The sequence below is a fragment of the Brachyhypopomus gauderio genome, chromosome 7 (genome assembly GCF_052324685.1).
Source record: "Brachyhypopomus gauderio isolate BG-103 chromosome 7, BGAUD_0.2, whole genome shotgun sequence".
Taxonomy (NCBI): Eukaryota; Metazoa; Chordata; class Actinopteri; order Gymnotiformes; family Hypopomidae; genus Brachyhypopomus; species Brachyhypopomus gauderio.
The window spans coordinates 522,060-539,694 of record NC_135217.1 but is presented as its reverse complement, the minus strand read 5'-3'; the positions used below and the strand labels follow the sequence as shown (position 1 = coordinate 539,694).

Genomic DNA, 17,635 nt, shown 5'->3' with positions numbered 1-17,635 from the left:
CATTTTCAATAAAACATTTTTATTAGGATTGATCAAGCATTTGTCGTCATTTAAATGTAAGTATTTGTTACGTTTGGGACGGGCAGGCATGACGCAAATGCAGAATTCAGGGGGTTTTAATAAGGAGAGTAACAATCACGGCAAATAACAAAGAAGGCGGAGGGAGCTAAACAAAACCAAGGGGGGAAGACACCAACTAAACAGGTAAGCTAAACAACAGGGAACGCTAACGTATAAACCATAACAAACCGAGAACTGAGTAAGCACACAGAGGGGAAGAACATAACGAGGGGAGCAAAAGATACAGGGACAACACAACAGTAATCAATGACTAAGCGAACAGTGAACCACGGAACTACAAAGGATTACAAAATATTAGGGATATGCATAAGGAAAACAGAAACGCTAAACATGTGAAGACAAAACCAGCAAAGGCTAAGAATGAAGCAGGGTGGGAGAACTAGAACCATAACATGAACAGACTATGAAGCAGGGCAAAGGAGAAACAAGGGACTACACACAAGGACAATAGCATGAACAATCTAAAGGCAACACAGAGGAACAGCGAGGACTCGCGTACAGGGAATGACCGACAACGGAGAACAACACTAGGGGGTTTTTATACAGAGACAAGACGGTGAAACAAGACTCAGGTGTGCAAGACTAACGACGAGGGCGTGACAGACAGACGGAGGGACGAATGGGAACGGGAGCTAGGCGGGACCAGGGAGGAGGGAGGGGCTGGACGTGACAGTATTATTATAAACAGCTCATCTCTGATTGAAATTACTTATGATAATACAGTCTTTAGTGCTGTGTTCTTATACAACAGTTTTGCAAAGTAAGAAAAGCAACTGAATATTGCATTAGGTATGTACAGCAGAGACCTCACCTGAAGCCCTCCATGACTCCATAGGGACCCACATTGGATGACACAAGTTAGCATTATAGTAATTGTGCTCCAAATGTGTGATGCAAGCTGACATTCTAGTGAGTGATGGGCTGATATTTGGGCCCCCTTTGCATAACCCATATGGGGCCTATAAAGATTTGCCCATGGGCCCCAAATGGGGCTGAAGCGGGTGTCTGCAGTTAACCATAAGGGCCCTACTTGTTGCCCACACTGGCCCCATTATTATCCCACACAAACAAGGGGCCCATGTAGGGCCAGTGAATCATTGCTCATACGGGGCCCACCTGAGGCTCACATTGACCCCAATATTGGCCCACATGGGCTAACACACATGGGGCCCATGTGGAGCCGATGGACAAATCTTTGTGGGCCCCAGCTGGGTTGCCCAAAAAGGGCCCATGTGCCAGCCCATTTCAAACCCATGTGGGTCCCGCATGGACATGTAGGCTTGGATATAGCCTATAAAATGATCGTACCTACAGTATTAATGGTAGAAGCACGTTCGGATAAGGTAATATAGCCTACAATATGATCATACCTACAATATTAATGGTACAAGCACGTTCATATAATTAAATGATCGTACATACAGTATCAATGGTAGAAGCACGTTTGGATAAGGTCATATAGCCTATAAAATGATTGTATGTACAGCTACTACTGCCGTACTACATTTTGACATGGTAGCAAGAATCGATAGATATGTCTATAATTTTGCACTACGGGTGTGCACTGACAGTGACGTAAACTTAGCATGCGCAGTAGCCCAAGGTAGGACAGCTCGAGGGGTAGCACAGATTTTCAGAACACCTGTTCCAGGCATGAAAATCTGTCACCTTTCGGCGAAATTTGCCGATTTGAAATTGAAAAGGGTGACCTATGTGAATCGTGTAGATCCGATGAGTTTTTTGTTGGGGAGGGGGGGGGGGGGTCGGGACTGACAGAGCGGTGAGCGGTGAGTCCGATGAGGAGGGAAGTCCCCCCCCCCCTCCATACACTCAGAGGAAGAAAGCAAGGGTGGGGCTAGCGGCTACCCCTCCATGTGTGCGGCTCCCCGGACGTCTGATGAGGAGGGGGTCAGCCCCACGCCCTCGTTATACTCAGCACCAACAGTGTATTACGGTGAGGGTGCGGACGAAGACGCTAGTCCACCTCCATCCCTTCACTCCGACTCCACCGAGCCCTACGGTGCAGACGAAGAGGCCAGTCCACCTCCATCCGTTCACTCGGACTTCACCGAGCACGCGGTACGGAGGAAGAGGTCAGCCCTCCCCCTTCCATCCGCTCGGTCCTTACCGAGTGTTACGGGGAGGAAGAGGATGCTAGCCACCCTCAGTCCATTTGTGCACCATCCTCAGAGTGCGACGACGAGAGCAAGGGGGAGGACAGCGCCTCTGGTTGTTCGGGGAACACCGTCAACCTCGGGAAGGAGGTCCCTCAGTCCCCCTCAGCGGCGAGCAGCATGTGCCGTTCCCGCGACTCGACCACGGGGGAACCGATGTCCGTGGATCGGAGCGTCTCGGAGGAGGAGGAGCCGATGGACACTTCAGGGGGTGAGGCGACGGTGACCCCGGGAGCGCGAGAGGGAGTCGGCGCAGCTAGCGGTCCGAGGTGGGTGTTCAGCGCGCCTCTGGAGACGCTGCGGATACCCGCCAGCGCGCGGCGCAGAGTCTCGGCTCCGGTGGCGTCCAAGAATTGCGGTTGACACACCCCGAGGGAGGCCACCGGGCGCAAGGTCCAGGGGCGCACCGAAAAGCGTAACGCATGCTGGATGTGTGCCGCCGGGGACTGGAGGGACTCCGCCGCCTGTTCCGCCTGATGCACCCGCTAGTCCCAGGAGGGTTAGCGCCACCGTTAGCGCTCTGGCAGGCAGCCCAAACATTGTCGTGGCTGCCTGTCCCTGTCTGTGCCCTTTGTGTTCAGTGTTCCTGTGGGCGTGTTTGTGCTTGTGCCCTTGTTCAATGTGTTTTCCCCTGTCTTCCCAGGGAAGGTGTTCTAGGGCTGTTCGTGGCGGTTCCCACCGTTGGGGGAGACGGCTCTCGGAGGCTCGTGATCCCGGCGGCTCCGGACCTGCCCGTCGGTGTAGGTTCAGGGCTTTCCAGCTGGGAGTAGCGAGCCCCTGGCGGGGGTTCTGTTACGGTGACAGACCCAGACCCTTCCCTGTGGGCGAGCCGCTACATTGTCTGCGTGTCGTTATGTCCATGTATGTACTTCCGTGGGTGTGGGTTGTTTGTGAGCGTGTTCGTAGTCGCACCTGTGCCTTGTCTTGAGATCACAAGGGTCTGTGTTAATCACCTATTTAATGTGTGTTCGCGCAGTGTCTTGTGCTCGTCTTTGTCTAAAGCTTCGTGTCTGTGTGAGTGTCGGAGAGCTGTACTCATCCTCCACACAAAGTTTACGTCTTTTTTGTCATTAAAACATTTCATGTTCACCGTCCGACGCTCGTCGTGTCTCCTCCTTCGAGCGTGTTACAGTGAGTCTGTGTTAATGATCTGCACTACTGACACACATTTTCTAATAGTCAGATGTGAATTATGCGTTTTGTATTGTCCAGTGTTTACAGTACAACAGTAGGAAAACGTACGTTTGATGAAGTGATTATTAGTGTACAGGGTGAAGAGGAACGGGGCCAGGACAGTCCCTTGTGGAGCCCCTTGTGCTGCAGAGAACTGTGTCAGAATCACAGTCTTTAATCCTCACGTACTGGGATCTGTTTGTAAGTTCATGGTCCATGCTGTGATTCTTTGGTCCAGCCTGGCACCCTCCATCTTGTAGTGGGCCTGACTGTGATGAATGCACTGAGGTCAAAGAACATCATCCTCACAGTGCTTCCTGCCCTGTGTAGGTGAGAGAGGGTTCTTTGAAGAAGGTGAATAATTTCATCATCCACCTCAATTCCTGTCTGATGTGCAAACTGAAGCGGGTCCATTGATGGTTTAACTACTGGGTGGAGAACTTCTATTTGTGTATTTCCAGACACTGGGCTGTTGCTCTCCACATAATCCTTCTCTTTAGAGTATGTTTCTACCCTCCACTGAGTCAGTCACTACAGGAGTGTGTCCAGGTTCTGTAAGAGTCTGTTCTACACGTTCTTCTGTATCTCCAGACACTATTGTTGGTTGTTGTGCTTTGCTTGCTTGTGTTACTGGTTTGCAGCACAGTGGATCTTAAGGATGCAGCGTGCAGGGAGAGAGAGCAGCTGTGATCTGACCAGGAACCACAGCTTCCCCTGATGTCTCCTCACTCCATGGACTTCTCCGGGGGAGGAGCCAGAGCTTTGTTAGTCGGGCTAGCTCCTCCCTCTCTGTCTGCAGGTGTGAGTGTGGGGGGCGTGGCTGACACGCCCTTTTGTTCCTGAGGTCACTCCATCTGCACACTTCTTCTCCTGCAGCTGCTCCCTTCAAATGTGCAGCCCCACTGGTTCTTGTACATCCTGCTCGCCATATCCAACCTGTGGGTGCTGTTCCTACTGCACCCTGTCCCCCGGAGGGCGCTGTCTCAGGGATGATGTGCTGCTCACAGGAGGCACCGCCTGTGCCGAAATGTGCAGTTTCCACACACACACACATACACACACACGTTAACACTCACAACCAAGTGTTAGTCTAGTGTGGATGTACTGCTTCAGTGAGTTAATCTCTCTGGGTGTCTGAACACTACTGTCTGTGTATAAGCAGCCAGTGGAAACTGAGTTTTTGTTTGATGTTACATCCTAAATGATTTCTAACTCTGAACTCACCCTTATGTTTCTGGTTCTTCCTATTTCAGAAAAGATTTGAATACATTTATATTCTTTTTTTGCTGAATTAGATGGAATAATTAAACTGTTTTTGTGTCTGCTAGTGTTCAAGTAAAATGTAAATTGTAACATAACTTCAGATGTCTGCTGCCCCTTTGTGGCTAAAAGCTCTAAACGTTTTATATTTCCTATCAGTACTTTAGCCCCAGTCTCAATGTACAATAATGCCACAGATTGAGATGTACGCTCAATATGTGGCAAACACGATAAGAGCTTTAAAAAAATGTAAACTATTAAAAACAGCAAATTTATTCTCAGATTTAATATTTATTTAAATATCCTACCCAACCCTAAGACTGACGCTCAAATCCTGCGACTGGAATAAATGTAAAAGTAAAAGTACTTCTGTCTTTCTTCCTGCAGAGCAAATCGGAGATCGGTTTGTGCCGTGTGAACGTTTACTATCCTACTGTATACTGTCCTACTATTCATGCTGTTACAAGACAAAGATCCGATTAGAGTCGCTCTGAAATGTCCACACAGTCTACTTGACCTAAAACAGCAGATGTGTGTGAAGAACCATGAAGGTAAGTTCTACCTAATGGCTACAGCTAGTGTCCTTATGCAAAACAATCCGTTTTTTTCATTCGTACTTGGTGTTTCCTTTCAGAGAGATGTGATGTTGGAGTGATTATTGTAAATGTAGGCTATAGGTATAATTAACATAATAACGCTTACCTTTAATGATTCTATAATGAACTGCGTACACCGGTGAGTAAATGTAGTGTGTGTTTTAGGGTGGTACAGTGGAGTTACTATGGCATTGTGTAATGTTGAATTTGGAGAATTCCCACATCTGTCCCCACTTTTAATGTGTTGATGTGGATTTATGTGATTATGACTCTTTGTGACTATTTTTTTTATTTCCTAATTTCTAAAAGAATTGTTAATTGTTGCTTTTTCAACCCATTGAATCTTCATTTTAGCTCTTTGTGATGACATGCAGTAGAACCAGATGTGTTCACTCCTCTCATTGTTCTGTTTCCTGTTTGGTCAGATACAGCATTAACTTGTTATTCTTTTGGGTGTGTTTGTATTTTGTATATGAGTAATGCAGCAGTATGTACAGTCAGTAAAGGGTTAATGAAATAGTTCTCACATTTGAGAGTCTGATGTTCTGTTTACTGCAATGTCTTACTATACACTTCACACTTTTTGACAGGATTAGGGGTGTGATTTGAATATGGATCATAACACTCTTGACAGGATTAGGGGTGTGATTTGAATTTGGATCATAACACTCTTTTGACAGGATTAGGAGTGTGATTTGAATATGGATCATAACACTTTCAGGCCTTAATTGTTGCTTCACAAGTGCTAGTGGCGATGGAATAAATGAATGGCCTTTCTGCAGTGTTGGCAACAGAGCACACACTATGCACATATTGTCTATATTTAGAACATCCTTCACAGTGAAATCCCACTTCTGGATCTCTTCTTCCCTATTCTGTTTCCTTCACCCTCCATGCACTTGAGTGCTTACGTTTTACCAGAATGTAAACAGTCTGGCCCCACTTTTCACACAGCATTTCGAGTAAAGTCAGGATCCCTACTCTACTCTTCTTTCTTCTTGTCCTCCGGCTCCTCCTCAGGCTGTGGCACTTGTCTGCAGTGGCTGGCGTGGACCCACGTAGATCATCCTGTCACCTTCACAGCCGTCTGCATCACCAGCAGGACTTGGAAGGACCCTCTCCACCTAGGGTTGTTCCACCTCGCTCTCCTGAAGTCCTTTATCACCACCCACTTTCCGGGCTGGATGTCGTGCAGCGGGCCAGTGGCTGGATCAGGAAGTGCTTCTCTAACCTGCTTGTGGACAGATTTCAGAGTAGAGGAGAGTTGTACACAGTGATTTAACATCGCATCCTCACAGCCCACAAGGCTATTGGCCTGTGTCTTCACCGGACCCACTCCGGTGTTTGGCGATTTCTCAAACAAGATCTCAAATGGGCTCAGGCCATGCTTTGGTCTTACCTGCATTCTCATTTGCATGAGAACGATAGGGAGGACATTAGTCCACCCCAGATTAGTTTCTGCACATGCTTTGCTTAGTTTATTTTTCAGGTTGCCATTCTCTCTCTCTACTGCTCCCACGCTTGCTGGATGATAGGCGCAGTGTTGTTTCATGTCAATTCCTAAAAATGTGCCTACCGCTTTCAAGGCCCCACTGATGAAAGGGGTTCCGTTATCGCTAGATATTTTACTTGGAATGCCCCATCTAGGAATGATTTCTTTTACCAGGGCCTTGGCTACAGCATCTGAATACTGTTTTGCTGTGGGGAAAACTTCAACCCACTTTGAGAACATGTCCACAATTACCAGACAATATTTCTTCCCTTCACTTGGCGTGAGCTCCACAAAATGCAAATGATCAAATGGATGCTGACCCATCGACAAAGAAAATGCAATCCGGATTTTCCAGGAGCTCCTCCTTGAGATCCAACCTAGGGGAGCACAACATGTTAGTCACAGCAACACAGTCATGTGGTTCACCATCCTCCTCTGTAGGCAAAGGTTTTAGCGGAACAGTGCTGGGCATGTCGAGCAACACAGTGTTGTAATTTCAGCCATCGCTAAGTGGACAAGTGTGATGTCTTCTTTTCAAGAAGCAGAAGTGAAACTGAGTTTGGTACTAATAAGGTCAGTGTAGAATAGCCCACAATGTCTCGGGATGCCGCCACCACCTTCTCTGCTGCGGCCACAGTACACAGACAAACTGGAAGCCCTGTAGCGACAGGGTCAAGTTTACAAGAGAAATAAACAAACTGGTCTCTGTCGATCTCCATGTCTCTACAAGAGAACTGAAGTCATACAACCGTTCTTTTCGTCCACTGTCTGTGTGTAAGGCCGTGTGGGATCAGCAATGCCCAGGGTGTGGACAGTCTGCAATGCCAGTTTCAAGGTTACGAAGGCTTCCTCATGTTCTTTGGTCCACTCAACAGCTGCTGTCGCTGGTCCACGGGTCAGAGCCCGCAAGGGAGTCTCAACCCAAGAATAGTTAGGGAGCAATGAACGACAGTAAGAACACATTCCTAAAAATGACATAAGCTGCTTGACTGTCTGTGGTTTCGGAATTTCCGCAACTGCTTCCATTCTTAAAGCTGCTAGAGTTTTTCCCTCTGCAGAGATGTCATGCCCTAAAAATCTAACTGGGCTGCACAAACTGAATCTTACCAAGGCTCACCTTGTGACACTCGTCTGCCAAGTGTTTCAACAATTTGATGCTGTCATCAATACACTGCTGTTGTGTGGGCGTGGCCAGGAACAGGTCATCTACATGTTGGATCAAATTAGTCCCCTGGGAATGTTCCAGGGAATCAAGGCTTTGTTTAATAGCTTGGTTGTATATTGTAGGTTACTCAAAGTAGCCCTGGCATAGCCTCGTGAACGTGTAGGGCTGTCCATCGAACATCAATGCGAACCAGTACTGACTGACCGGGTGCACAGGAATGCTGAAAAAAGCGTTGAACTGATCAATGACAGAAAACTACTTGGCCTCTGATGAGACCTGACTAAGTATTGTATGTAGATTAGTCACATTTGGGGCTCTTGGAATAACTGCATCATTCAAGGCTTGTAGATCTTGAACGAATCTCCTTTCAGGTTGGGGAGGTTTTCTGGCCTTCTTGACTGGAAAGATAGGAGTTCTGACTGGGGAGTTTGGACACGGCATTATAACTCCTTTTTCACATAGTGCTTCAAACACATGCCTAATGCCTTCAATGGCCTCAGGTTTCAGCGAGTACTGAGCCTGTTTGGGCCTGAAATCAGACTTGGACTTAATCATTCCCGGGGTGGTGCTTTTGACAAGGCCAACATCATATTTCCCTGATGCCCATACCACAGGGGGCACCTCAGCTAGTCTTGGGTGCACGCTCCCCGAGTCAGGCATCTGGTCTGATGGGGATTGAGGGAAACTGACCTTGGTGCCTCCGCCGTAAAAAGATGTATGCAGGATCAAACCTGCACTTTATCTCCTCACAAATCATTACACTGCGCTCAACATCAATCAAAGTTCCCAAGTGCATCTTGTACACTGACAACCCACTGTTATAATAAACAACAGGATTATCAGTTCTCTCCCATTCATGCACTCTGCACATTTTTGCCAACCAGTAACCTACACTTTGCCATGTCTCATCAGGTTTTGCTAAAGAGACATGGGTAGGGACGTTAGTAAGCCGGAAACAACATTCTCAGCCCTCATGATGCTGTGAGGGCCATCTCGCATGCGCTGGTTAGTTTGATCAATCAACATCTCAGTTACTCGTTAACTGAGAAGTGTTAGTACACTTAGCTTTACACAATTTATACACATATAACGTCGGCCCCGGCGCATATTGGACCATTGCAAAATCATCTTCAGCAATCTCAATTTGTAACCCCCCCAAGTGTTAAAGTGATTATAACCCCCATTTCACACATTAAATCTCTTCCCATTAAATTTACTGGACAGACAGTGGAAAGTAAAAAAACTGTGCAGGACCTCATGGCCTGATTCACACACACATTTGATTGCCGATGCCTCTTTAGTGCATAAGTTTCTACCTGACAATGGCGGTGTATTGAAAACAAAATCCTGTTTGCCGACTGAATGTCCCGCCCCTGAGTCAACTAAAAACATCATATTTTGGCCATACACATTCATTTAAATCATGGGCATCTCCTTAAACGTTTCAGTGTTATATTTAACAAAACATTAAAAACAAAACATAAATCAACATCCCTGTCTTTTTTATTCCTCTCTGCCATTTGGAATGTATCAATGTGTGTGGTGTGTGCATCATTGAAAACAAATTGTGTCTTACCTTCACTGTCCAGTCTCACCAGTTCTTGATCTTGGCTTAGTCAGTTGGACTGCTCTCCACCCCCCCAATGTGAGCAGCGTCTCCCATACGTCTGGAACTTTTCTGGCCATTTCTCCAGGGTTTTCAATGCCACAATATCTCTCACTGAGCACTACTAGCCTATCTAAGTAGGCTTCCACAGTCGCATCATCGTCCTGTCAGCATCTTGCTACTCATCCTGGGTCAGGGCGCAGTGGGAAGGTCGTTTTATTGTGGCCCTTCAAGTGCTCAATGGCAGCTCGGTATTGTACATTTTCAGCATCCCCCCATTCAGGCGCTATCATTTTCAAGTCCTCCTGCTGCCAGCCTACCTTACCCCAGTCAAGGCTCAGGTGAGCCATCAGCAGTCTTCTCAACTCGCCGGTGTTAGGTCTAAATTCTTGACCCAACTGGTGAACCTGCCTGGTGAACTTCTCCGCGCCCACGTCTCTAGGGTTTTCCATCTGTTGCATGACCTCTTTGATGTCTGACTTAGTCCACGAGCGGTGGACCAACATGAGTCCGTCGTGGCCTGCCACCTCCACCATCGGCATCAGGTGGACCTCTCGTCTCTCCTTCTGTTTTTTCTTTCTGATGAGGACTGTTTTGCGAAACTGTCCTGCTTCCTGCTCACTCTCTGTGTCATCCTCGCTGTAACCTTCAATAGGGTCATCTCGACCTCCCGCTGCTGTTTCCTGATCTGGAGGCGGAGGAAACTTGAAAGTCGGGGAGGTGGAATCTTGCGGCTGCCATCTGATCTGGTGCTGATGATGATGATGGTAGCACCAGCAGCTGGGTTGGTGCTGATGAGGATGATGGCGCCACCTGCGCATCCCCTGTTCAGCTTGTGTGTCAGTTTTCTGGGTTGACGTTTTCTGGTCCCGCTGCTCTTCTTGTGGTGTTGATGACGGTTGTCTCCGCGGTGTTGGATTGGCTCGGGGTCTCATGGGCAGCGTCCAGGTCGGGATCAGCCTGCAACTTCAAGCACTGAGATGGTTGAGACGGACCTGCCTGCCTGATTCTCTTACCTGCTTCTTCCTGCCACATTCCAACTGCCTTCCAGTTAGCCCAAAACCTGCGTCTACCTTTCCTGTCTACTTGTTTCTCCCCTTCAGCCAGTCTCTCCCTTAGCATTCTTAATTGCTCTATGCTAAATGACCCCTTGGCTGGAAAACCAAAATTTGAAACCCATTTTGAAAATTGTTCAACACTTTCTGAGCCTTAATTTGTTATCATAAAATTAACATTGGGTGTTGTGTATTTCATTGCATTACCCTCAGGCTTCCCCTTATTTTGTTTCATGTTTCTGTTCCCCATTTTTACTGTTCTTACCGAGAGACCTTGTATAATTTAGGATTACATTTTTGGCTGTTCTTGTGCTGCACTCGCCACGGACTACTATGTTGGGTGCCTACTTCCCCACGTACCGGTACGATTTTCCCTGAGCAAATAATGACCCTTGTGTAGTTATTCCCATATGCTAGTAATGGTCGTCACCATGAGCGCTCAGCCAGCCTCATTGCAACTGAGATTTTAAGATACTAGACTATCCTGTCTTAGTATCGGCGGCCGTACTCTCTTCCCTATTTTGATCCACCAACTGGATTTTCATTATGGCGTCTGAGTGACCTGCTAGTCGCTAGTCACCAACAAGACAAACACGATTAAACAATCCACCTTAGTACAGAAAATACCAATGTACGGGTTTTAGTTATGAGAGTTAACTAACCTGCCTGCTTGCCTACAACCAAGGACAGAAAACAGGTGCAGAAGAAGGATTGACGTGCATAAAACTTAAAAAATATCTGACTCCAAATTATACTTAGTAAGAATTTAAAAGAACTCACTTCTCAAATAGATCAGTGCAGGTTATACAATATAACAATTGTTTTATGGAAGAACACCAGATCCTGCATCCCCCACAGGAACACATCCGACCACTCCTACACTTACTATCTCTCTCTCTCTCTCTCTCTCTCTCTCTCTCTCTCTCTCTCTCTCTCAGATTTTATGAGTTTGAACCTGTAGGAGATCAAGATGGCATCTGCGAGTATCAGTAAGTCACTTCCAGAGTTCATCAGTCCAGAACATCATTTCACTTACATTATAGTTTGTCTCAGTCGATTTGGTTCATTTCTCAGATCAGAATTGAAATTCTCAAAACTGTTCATTCAATCTCCACATCTCATTGTCTGTTGAATTGTCTTACCCTCCAAAACATTTAGTCTTTAGTTCATCGCCTAGGTCATTACATGCAAAAGTGCTGAACATATTGTCATAATCTCTAAGGCATCATTTAACTTTTTTTTTTTTGTTGTTACATTTTGGTAATTTTACCCTAACTTGATTAAATTATTCGCAGGTGAACATTCAGTTACAGTAAGAAAGGGAATTTGTGAAGGTTTAGATCAACCAATGGTCGCAACCATAGGTCAGAGGTGCGTCTCATGAACCTTTACTGTAATAGGCAAACATGTATGGATGCTAAACATTGCAATATCACAAAGTCTCATAATGGAAACATGAGGCCATGTACAGGGTGAACATCCAAGAAGAGGCGTAAGACTGTGTGGTGTAATGCTGAGGGGACAAAACGGTGAAATAAGGGCAACAATTGTGGACCATGTTTTACATGTAAGTCATTGTTACGTCCAGCTCCGCCCTCCTCGCCAGTCCCGCGTTTGTCTACCCTAGCCCCACCTTGTTTTCCCGTTTCCTAGGTTTCCCTTTTGTCTGTCACGCCCCTGTTGTACTCTACTCACCTGTTTTGTGTTATTCCTTAGTGTTTCCACGTCTATATTCCCCGTCGTATCCTTTGTTCCCTGTCGGTCATTGTCCTGGGTGTTAGTGTTTTGTGTCTTCCTTGAGCTCTACTCTCTCCGTGTCTTTTGCCTCTGGGCTTTCTTGTTGTCTGTTGTTAGTGTGTTCACTGTATTCCCTTCCCCGCGCTTATTGTGTTAATATATTTTGTGTTCACGTAACATTGCTTGGCTCTTATTTTCTGTTTCCCTCGCTGTTCATCGTAGCCTGCTCCCTTGTGTATTCTCCTTGTGCTCATGTAGTTTTGGTTAGCCTTTACATTCAATCCCCTTACAGTGTTTAGTAGCCTGCTCCTTTGTATGGATTTCTTTCGTGTTCTGATGCCTGTATTCATGTGTTGTTCTTGTTGTACGATTTACCCTTCCCTCCGTATTTGTTCAGTTCTTGTAGGTTTACCTTGTCCTTCGTTATGTTTAGAGTAGTGGTCTATTGTAACGTTACGTGTTTGTGAAAGGTTTCGTACTGCTTTGTGTCCATATTACTGCTCATATTGTCTTGTGTGTTTCTCGTGATATTATTAAAGCCTGTTCGTTATTTTCATATGAGTCAGTAGACAGGGAACACAAAATGAAAGACACGAAACCGAAAGCACAACACACAGAACTAAACATCAGGACTGGAAAAAAGGAGACATACACATAGAACCGTAAATGACAGACAAAAACCCAGATACTAACGTAATAACTAAGGAACCGTTATTTCCTTAACTGAGAGGAAAATAGAGGCGTAGGGAGAACTACAGGAATGAACAAACTAGACCGGGTAGAAGGGGAAACGAGAAGAGATAACGAACCGACACAGAGACAGAGCAAGAAAAACTGAAACAGATACGGAGCATGGACGAGAACATAAACTAGAATATGATAGAGATAAGACAGAGCAGGGCGAGGCGAGGCAAGGCAAGGGAGTACTCGCAACACAATGACCGTCAACGAGGGATAAAACAGAAGGGATTAAATACACTAAACAGGGAAGTGAAACGAGACGCAGGAAACACTGAGGACAAGGGTGTGACGGACAGAAAGGAAACCAAGGAAACGGGAAAACAAGGCGGGGCTAGGGCAGACAACACGGGACTGGGAAGCCAGGTTATAATTGTTAATAAAAACTGATATTGAAAAAACATTTTCGTTAACTGAAATAAATAATAATGGTAATTAAAAGAAAAAAACAATAGCTAACTGTAACTATAGTTTAGTTTAGAAAATTTACTAAAATGTTCTGAAATTATAGATAGGATTCGTGTTTGTCAATTTATATATGTCTTATGGACTGATATGAAATCAATTTTTTTCACTAGTTTTATATTAGCTGGCAGAAGCGTACGGCACCTCATGGTCCGTCATGTCATTTTTTGTTTAGTGCTCCTGCTCGCCATGCTACCCTGCAAAATTACGACAACAAAAGTTGGGAGAAAATGGCGAGTTCTGTATGGGATTTTTTTATATGACTACGAGAAAGACTACATGTCTTGTAGTGGAAACAGGTGATAAAATATATGGAGTAGTTTTCAAGAGGAAAAACCCCACGAATCTCGAGGCTCACACAATAGGGTTAACTGCCAGTACCTTGATAAGCAAGCCTCAGAGTGGCTCTGTCGAAAGAGAAGCACCATCCCGGCTAGGTAGCACCGGGAAGGAGAACCATAATGGACCATTTTCACCAGTGATCAAATAGCTGCTGGTTAGGTAATATGCAGGAAAACCGCAAGCGGGTGGATGTGTAGTGGTGCTTCGGCACCTCTACATGTGCTGCAATCACACTGCGTTGTTGTTGACGTCATCACGCTGTTTTGTCGTCCCACGTTAGTGATGGGCTTTAAATTCAGGGCGCCGACACTGTCAGATGCACGTTCTGGCTGTCCTACGCTGTTCTGCCCGGCCATCAGCATTTGTTTGGCTGCTGTTCGCCTGCGAGCGATCTCGGTTGAGGCCACGTTTGGGATCCTTGTTTTGCCTACGTTCTCCTGAGGTCCTTTTCATATTGTGTTCAGGGAGTTTTACCCGGTGATCAGCATTCTGCAGTGGCTCCTCTGGGTTTTAATTGCGGTCACACACTTTTAATCCTTGCAGTGGTTTACCTAGTTCACTGTCTGCGGGTTTGGATCCACATTCATGATTGTTGCCTCAGACAGGGTATTCTGGCTGGTGTATAATAATACTGGACTTTGGGGCTGCCGGGTGCTTCATCCTCTTTACCGGGCCTACCATCAGTTTCGCCGTGTCGGGCTTTGCTCCGGCTGCTGTTCTGTTCTGCTGTAACTCTGTTCTGCTGTAACTCTGTTCTGCTGTAACACTGTTCCGCTGTTCTGTTCTGCTGTAACTCTGTTCTGCTGTAACTCTGTTCTGCTGTAACACTGTTCCGCTGTTCTGTTCTGCTGTAACACTGTTCCGCTGTAACTCTGTTCTGCTGTAACACTGTTCCGCTGTTCTGTTCTGCTATTCTGCTTTCATTGTGTTTTATTATAGTGCACTCTCACGTTGTGCTTGCTCTGCCAAACGGCGGTATTACATTGAACGAGGCCGCGTGCCGTACTAGCATACGGAGGTTCTGTTTTCACACCTCAGCAAGAGGAGGCTGTATGTGCTCAGGTTGTTTTGAATGTGTAAGTAATGAGTAAGTTTCTAATTTTGCAGTTTTTCCAGTCACCTCTCTGTCTTTTCTGAATTTCAATCAAATTTGTTTTGTCAACAAATTGCAGTGCGAACAATACAGTCAAACAATATTGCTGTACAAATTTGATTCCAGTCCAGTGTGCGATGGCACACAGAATAGATATTCTGATGGCACTGATAAATTGATTGACCTAAATATTTGCTTTTGAGGCAAAAACAGAATTTTGAGTGAAGTATATGCTTTTGCAGGAATTTCATTGAGTTTTCTGTTTGCACTAACTGTTTTTGTCATGTTGAGGTCCCCGACCCCTCCGTTTGGGCGTGTGTTTACGTTGTCTGCGTCTGCTTGTCTGTGTCAGCGGATCTCCGTGGGTGCGGTTACGTCTTGTGCTGATTCGTCTCACCTGTGGCTCATCTCGTCCATCACGTGGGGTTTATGTGGTTTGTCTATTTAATGTGCGTTCACGCAGTGTCCTGTGCTTGTCGTTGTCTGAGTCTACACATTTCCGTGTATGTTTGTTTTTTTATCTATATTAATGTTATTAAAAGTGACGTCTGCTGCCACATAGGACTCGTGTCTCGTCCTTCACACCGCACTCACTGTCACAGTTTTGAGAAATACACTTGATGCCAATGTAAACCATGATTTGAGAAATGTACCAAATTGACTGAGAAAAACTGTAATGTACTGGGAGGTTACAGTATCAAATACTTTCTGTGTTTATTATGTGTGTGAGGGAGTGTTGTATCCAACATGAATTTAAACTCAGAGAGAAATCACAGAATCAGTGTAGTAAGCTTAATCAGGAAACACAGGAGATCAAAATCATTTGTGTGTGTTTGTTTTCCAACAGATGAGTTTAAACTAATTTGCCACCGTAAAGAGTATCAGTATGGCTATGCTGTCACTCTCTCCTGTCACCTGTCTCCTGAAACCAGTGCTGTTGCCATGGAGATCAGGTGGTTTAAGGAGACAGACTGTGTTTGTCTCTACAAGAACGGACAGGTGATAGAGGGGAGGGGCTACGAGGACAGAGTGAGTCTGTTCATGGAGGAGCTGCAGAGAGGAAACGTCTCCTTACAGCTGAGAGACTGCAGAGAGCCAGACATAGGATATTACCTGTGTCAGGTGACCAGTGGAGACACAACACAGGAGCTCACAGTAGACGTAGGTGAGTATTCCAGAGCTCCACTCTACATAATCTCTACATCACCATCAGTCTCATCTCAGAATAAATGAGGTTCAGTGACCCAGCACACACAGCTGGATGTGAATTATGACCCAGCACAACACAGCTGGATGTGAACTATGACCCAGCACAACACAGCTGGATGTGAACTATGACCCAGCACAACACAGCTGGATGTAAACTATGAGCAGAACAACATAAATGTTTTACATTTTACTACACATTCTGAAAAAGACCTAAGACACACTGACTGAAATCAAACTGGTGTGACACTATTATAAACATTTACATAAAACTGGTATGAGACTATTCTAAACATTTCCATGTAAACAGTGTGGTAGAAGAATCCACTTCAGGTGAGGTGATTGTGAAGCCGAGACTCTCTGAATCAGCTTCAGCTCCCAGAGTCTTTACACACAGCTGCATACAAAGCAGATGTGGACTGATGAAAAGACTTTTGATGACCTCAGACATTAATGGAGACTGAAGAGCTGAATGTTTCTGGAGATCCACAATAGCAGCAGATCTCCAACAGAAAGAGAAACCAGGACTGCAGCTCCTTTTCCACAGTTGCTGCACAGTAGTTTAAAATGACTTGGTGTGGAGGCCCATCTCCACTCTTCCATCACACTGCTGGACATCATGAAGAGGAGAATCCAGTGGGCCTCCTTCTCCACACCATACTGGAGTTAAACAGAGAGCAGGTGTGAACGCCAGGACTTAAACTGGTTTATAACAGCTCACTTATAATGGAGAAAGGGGTGGAGCTTCTGGTGCTTCCCTAATCAAATGTTTGACTTGTAAAGCAGTTGCAGACACACTGTGTACCTAATGCAGCCCTAATTGAGGATTCATGCACTGGGCATCTATGACCGGCCAAAATCTAAACTAATCTAGACTAATCTAAGATACCAGGAGCAGTTCTGATAACAGATTTATAGAACTGCTGAACCCATAGAGCTGTTAATCTGGGTACACTCATGTGCAGTCGACTTTGAGAACAGCTGTTTTGTAACTGTGTGTTGCTTTATCTGTTACATTATTAATAGAGGACCATAATACTGGTTAATAAGTATGAAGATTGTATATGTAATACATGAATTTAGAATATAACCACTTCTATGTGTTTAGGATGCTGTAGGTGTTTAATTGTGTAACTGAACATCTTCATGGAGCTGAAAGCAGAGGGTGACAGTGTAGCAGTGAAGGATGAAACATTACAGCCCACATGAGTAGAGTCAGTATGGAGATCAGGAAGAGAGGAAGAGGGGGAGAAGTTGTGTTAAAGTATTTATTGTGCTGTTTCATCTAACATTGTGTCTCCTTCTCTTGTTTTACACAGATTCTTTAACTTTGGTAAGGAAACAAACATTTTATTCAAATACTTATTACATATGTAAATGTTTAATCCAATTATTCTGATAATCTTACTGACGGGCTTTTGACTTCCATCTGTCAGCTTCTCTCCCATAATG

General features: G+C 45.5%; 1 protein-coding gene across 3 annotated transcripts in view; it reads left to right on the top strand.

Moving 5' to 3' along the window:
• Positions 1-5,004: 5,004 nt before the first annotated feature.
• The window catches only part of LOC143518384 (uncharacterized), a 37,085-nt gene continuing 24,454 nt past the window's right edge, over positions 5,005-17,635 (top strand). The window contains exons 1-4 of one of the 3 annotated variants that reach the window (XM_077010840.1): positions 5,005-5,239; positions 11,541-11,591; positions 15,825-16,142; positions 17,503-17,516. In XM_077010840.1, coding sequence (XP_076866955.1) covers positions 11,573-11,591; positions 15,825-16,142; positions 17,503-17,516 — 351 coding nt within the window. In that variant the 5' untranslated portion in view covers positions 5,005-5,239; positions 11,541-11,572. Of the gene's footprint in view, positions 5,240-11,390; positions 11,592-15,824; positions 16,143-16,476; positions 16,865-17,502; positions 17,517-17,635 lie in introns of those variants that run through there. The other 2 variants (XM_077010841.1, XM_077010842.1) reach the window with 2 other exon arrangements.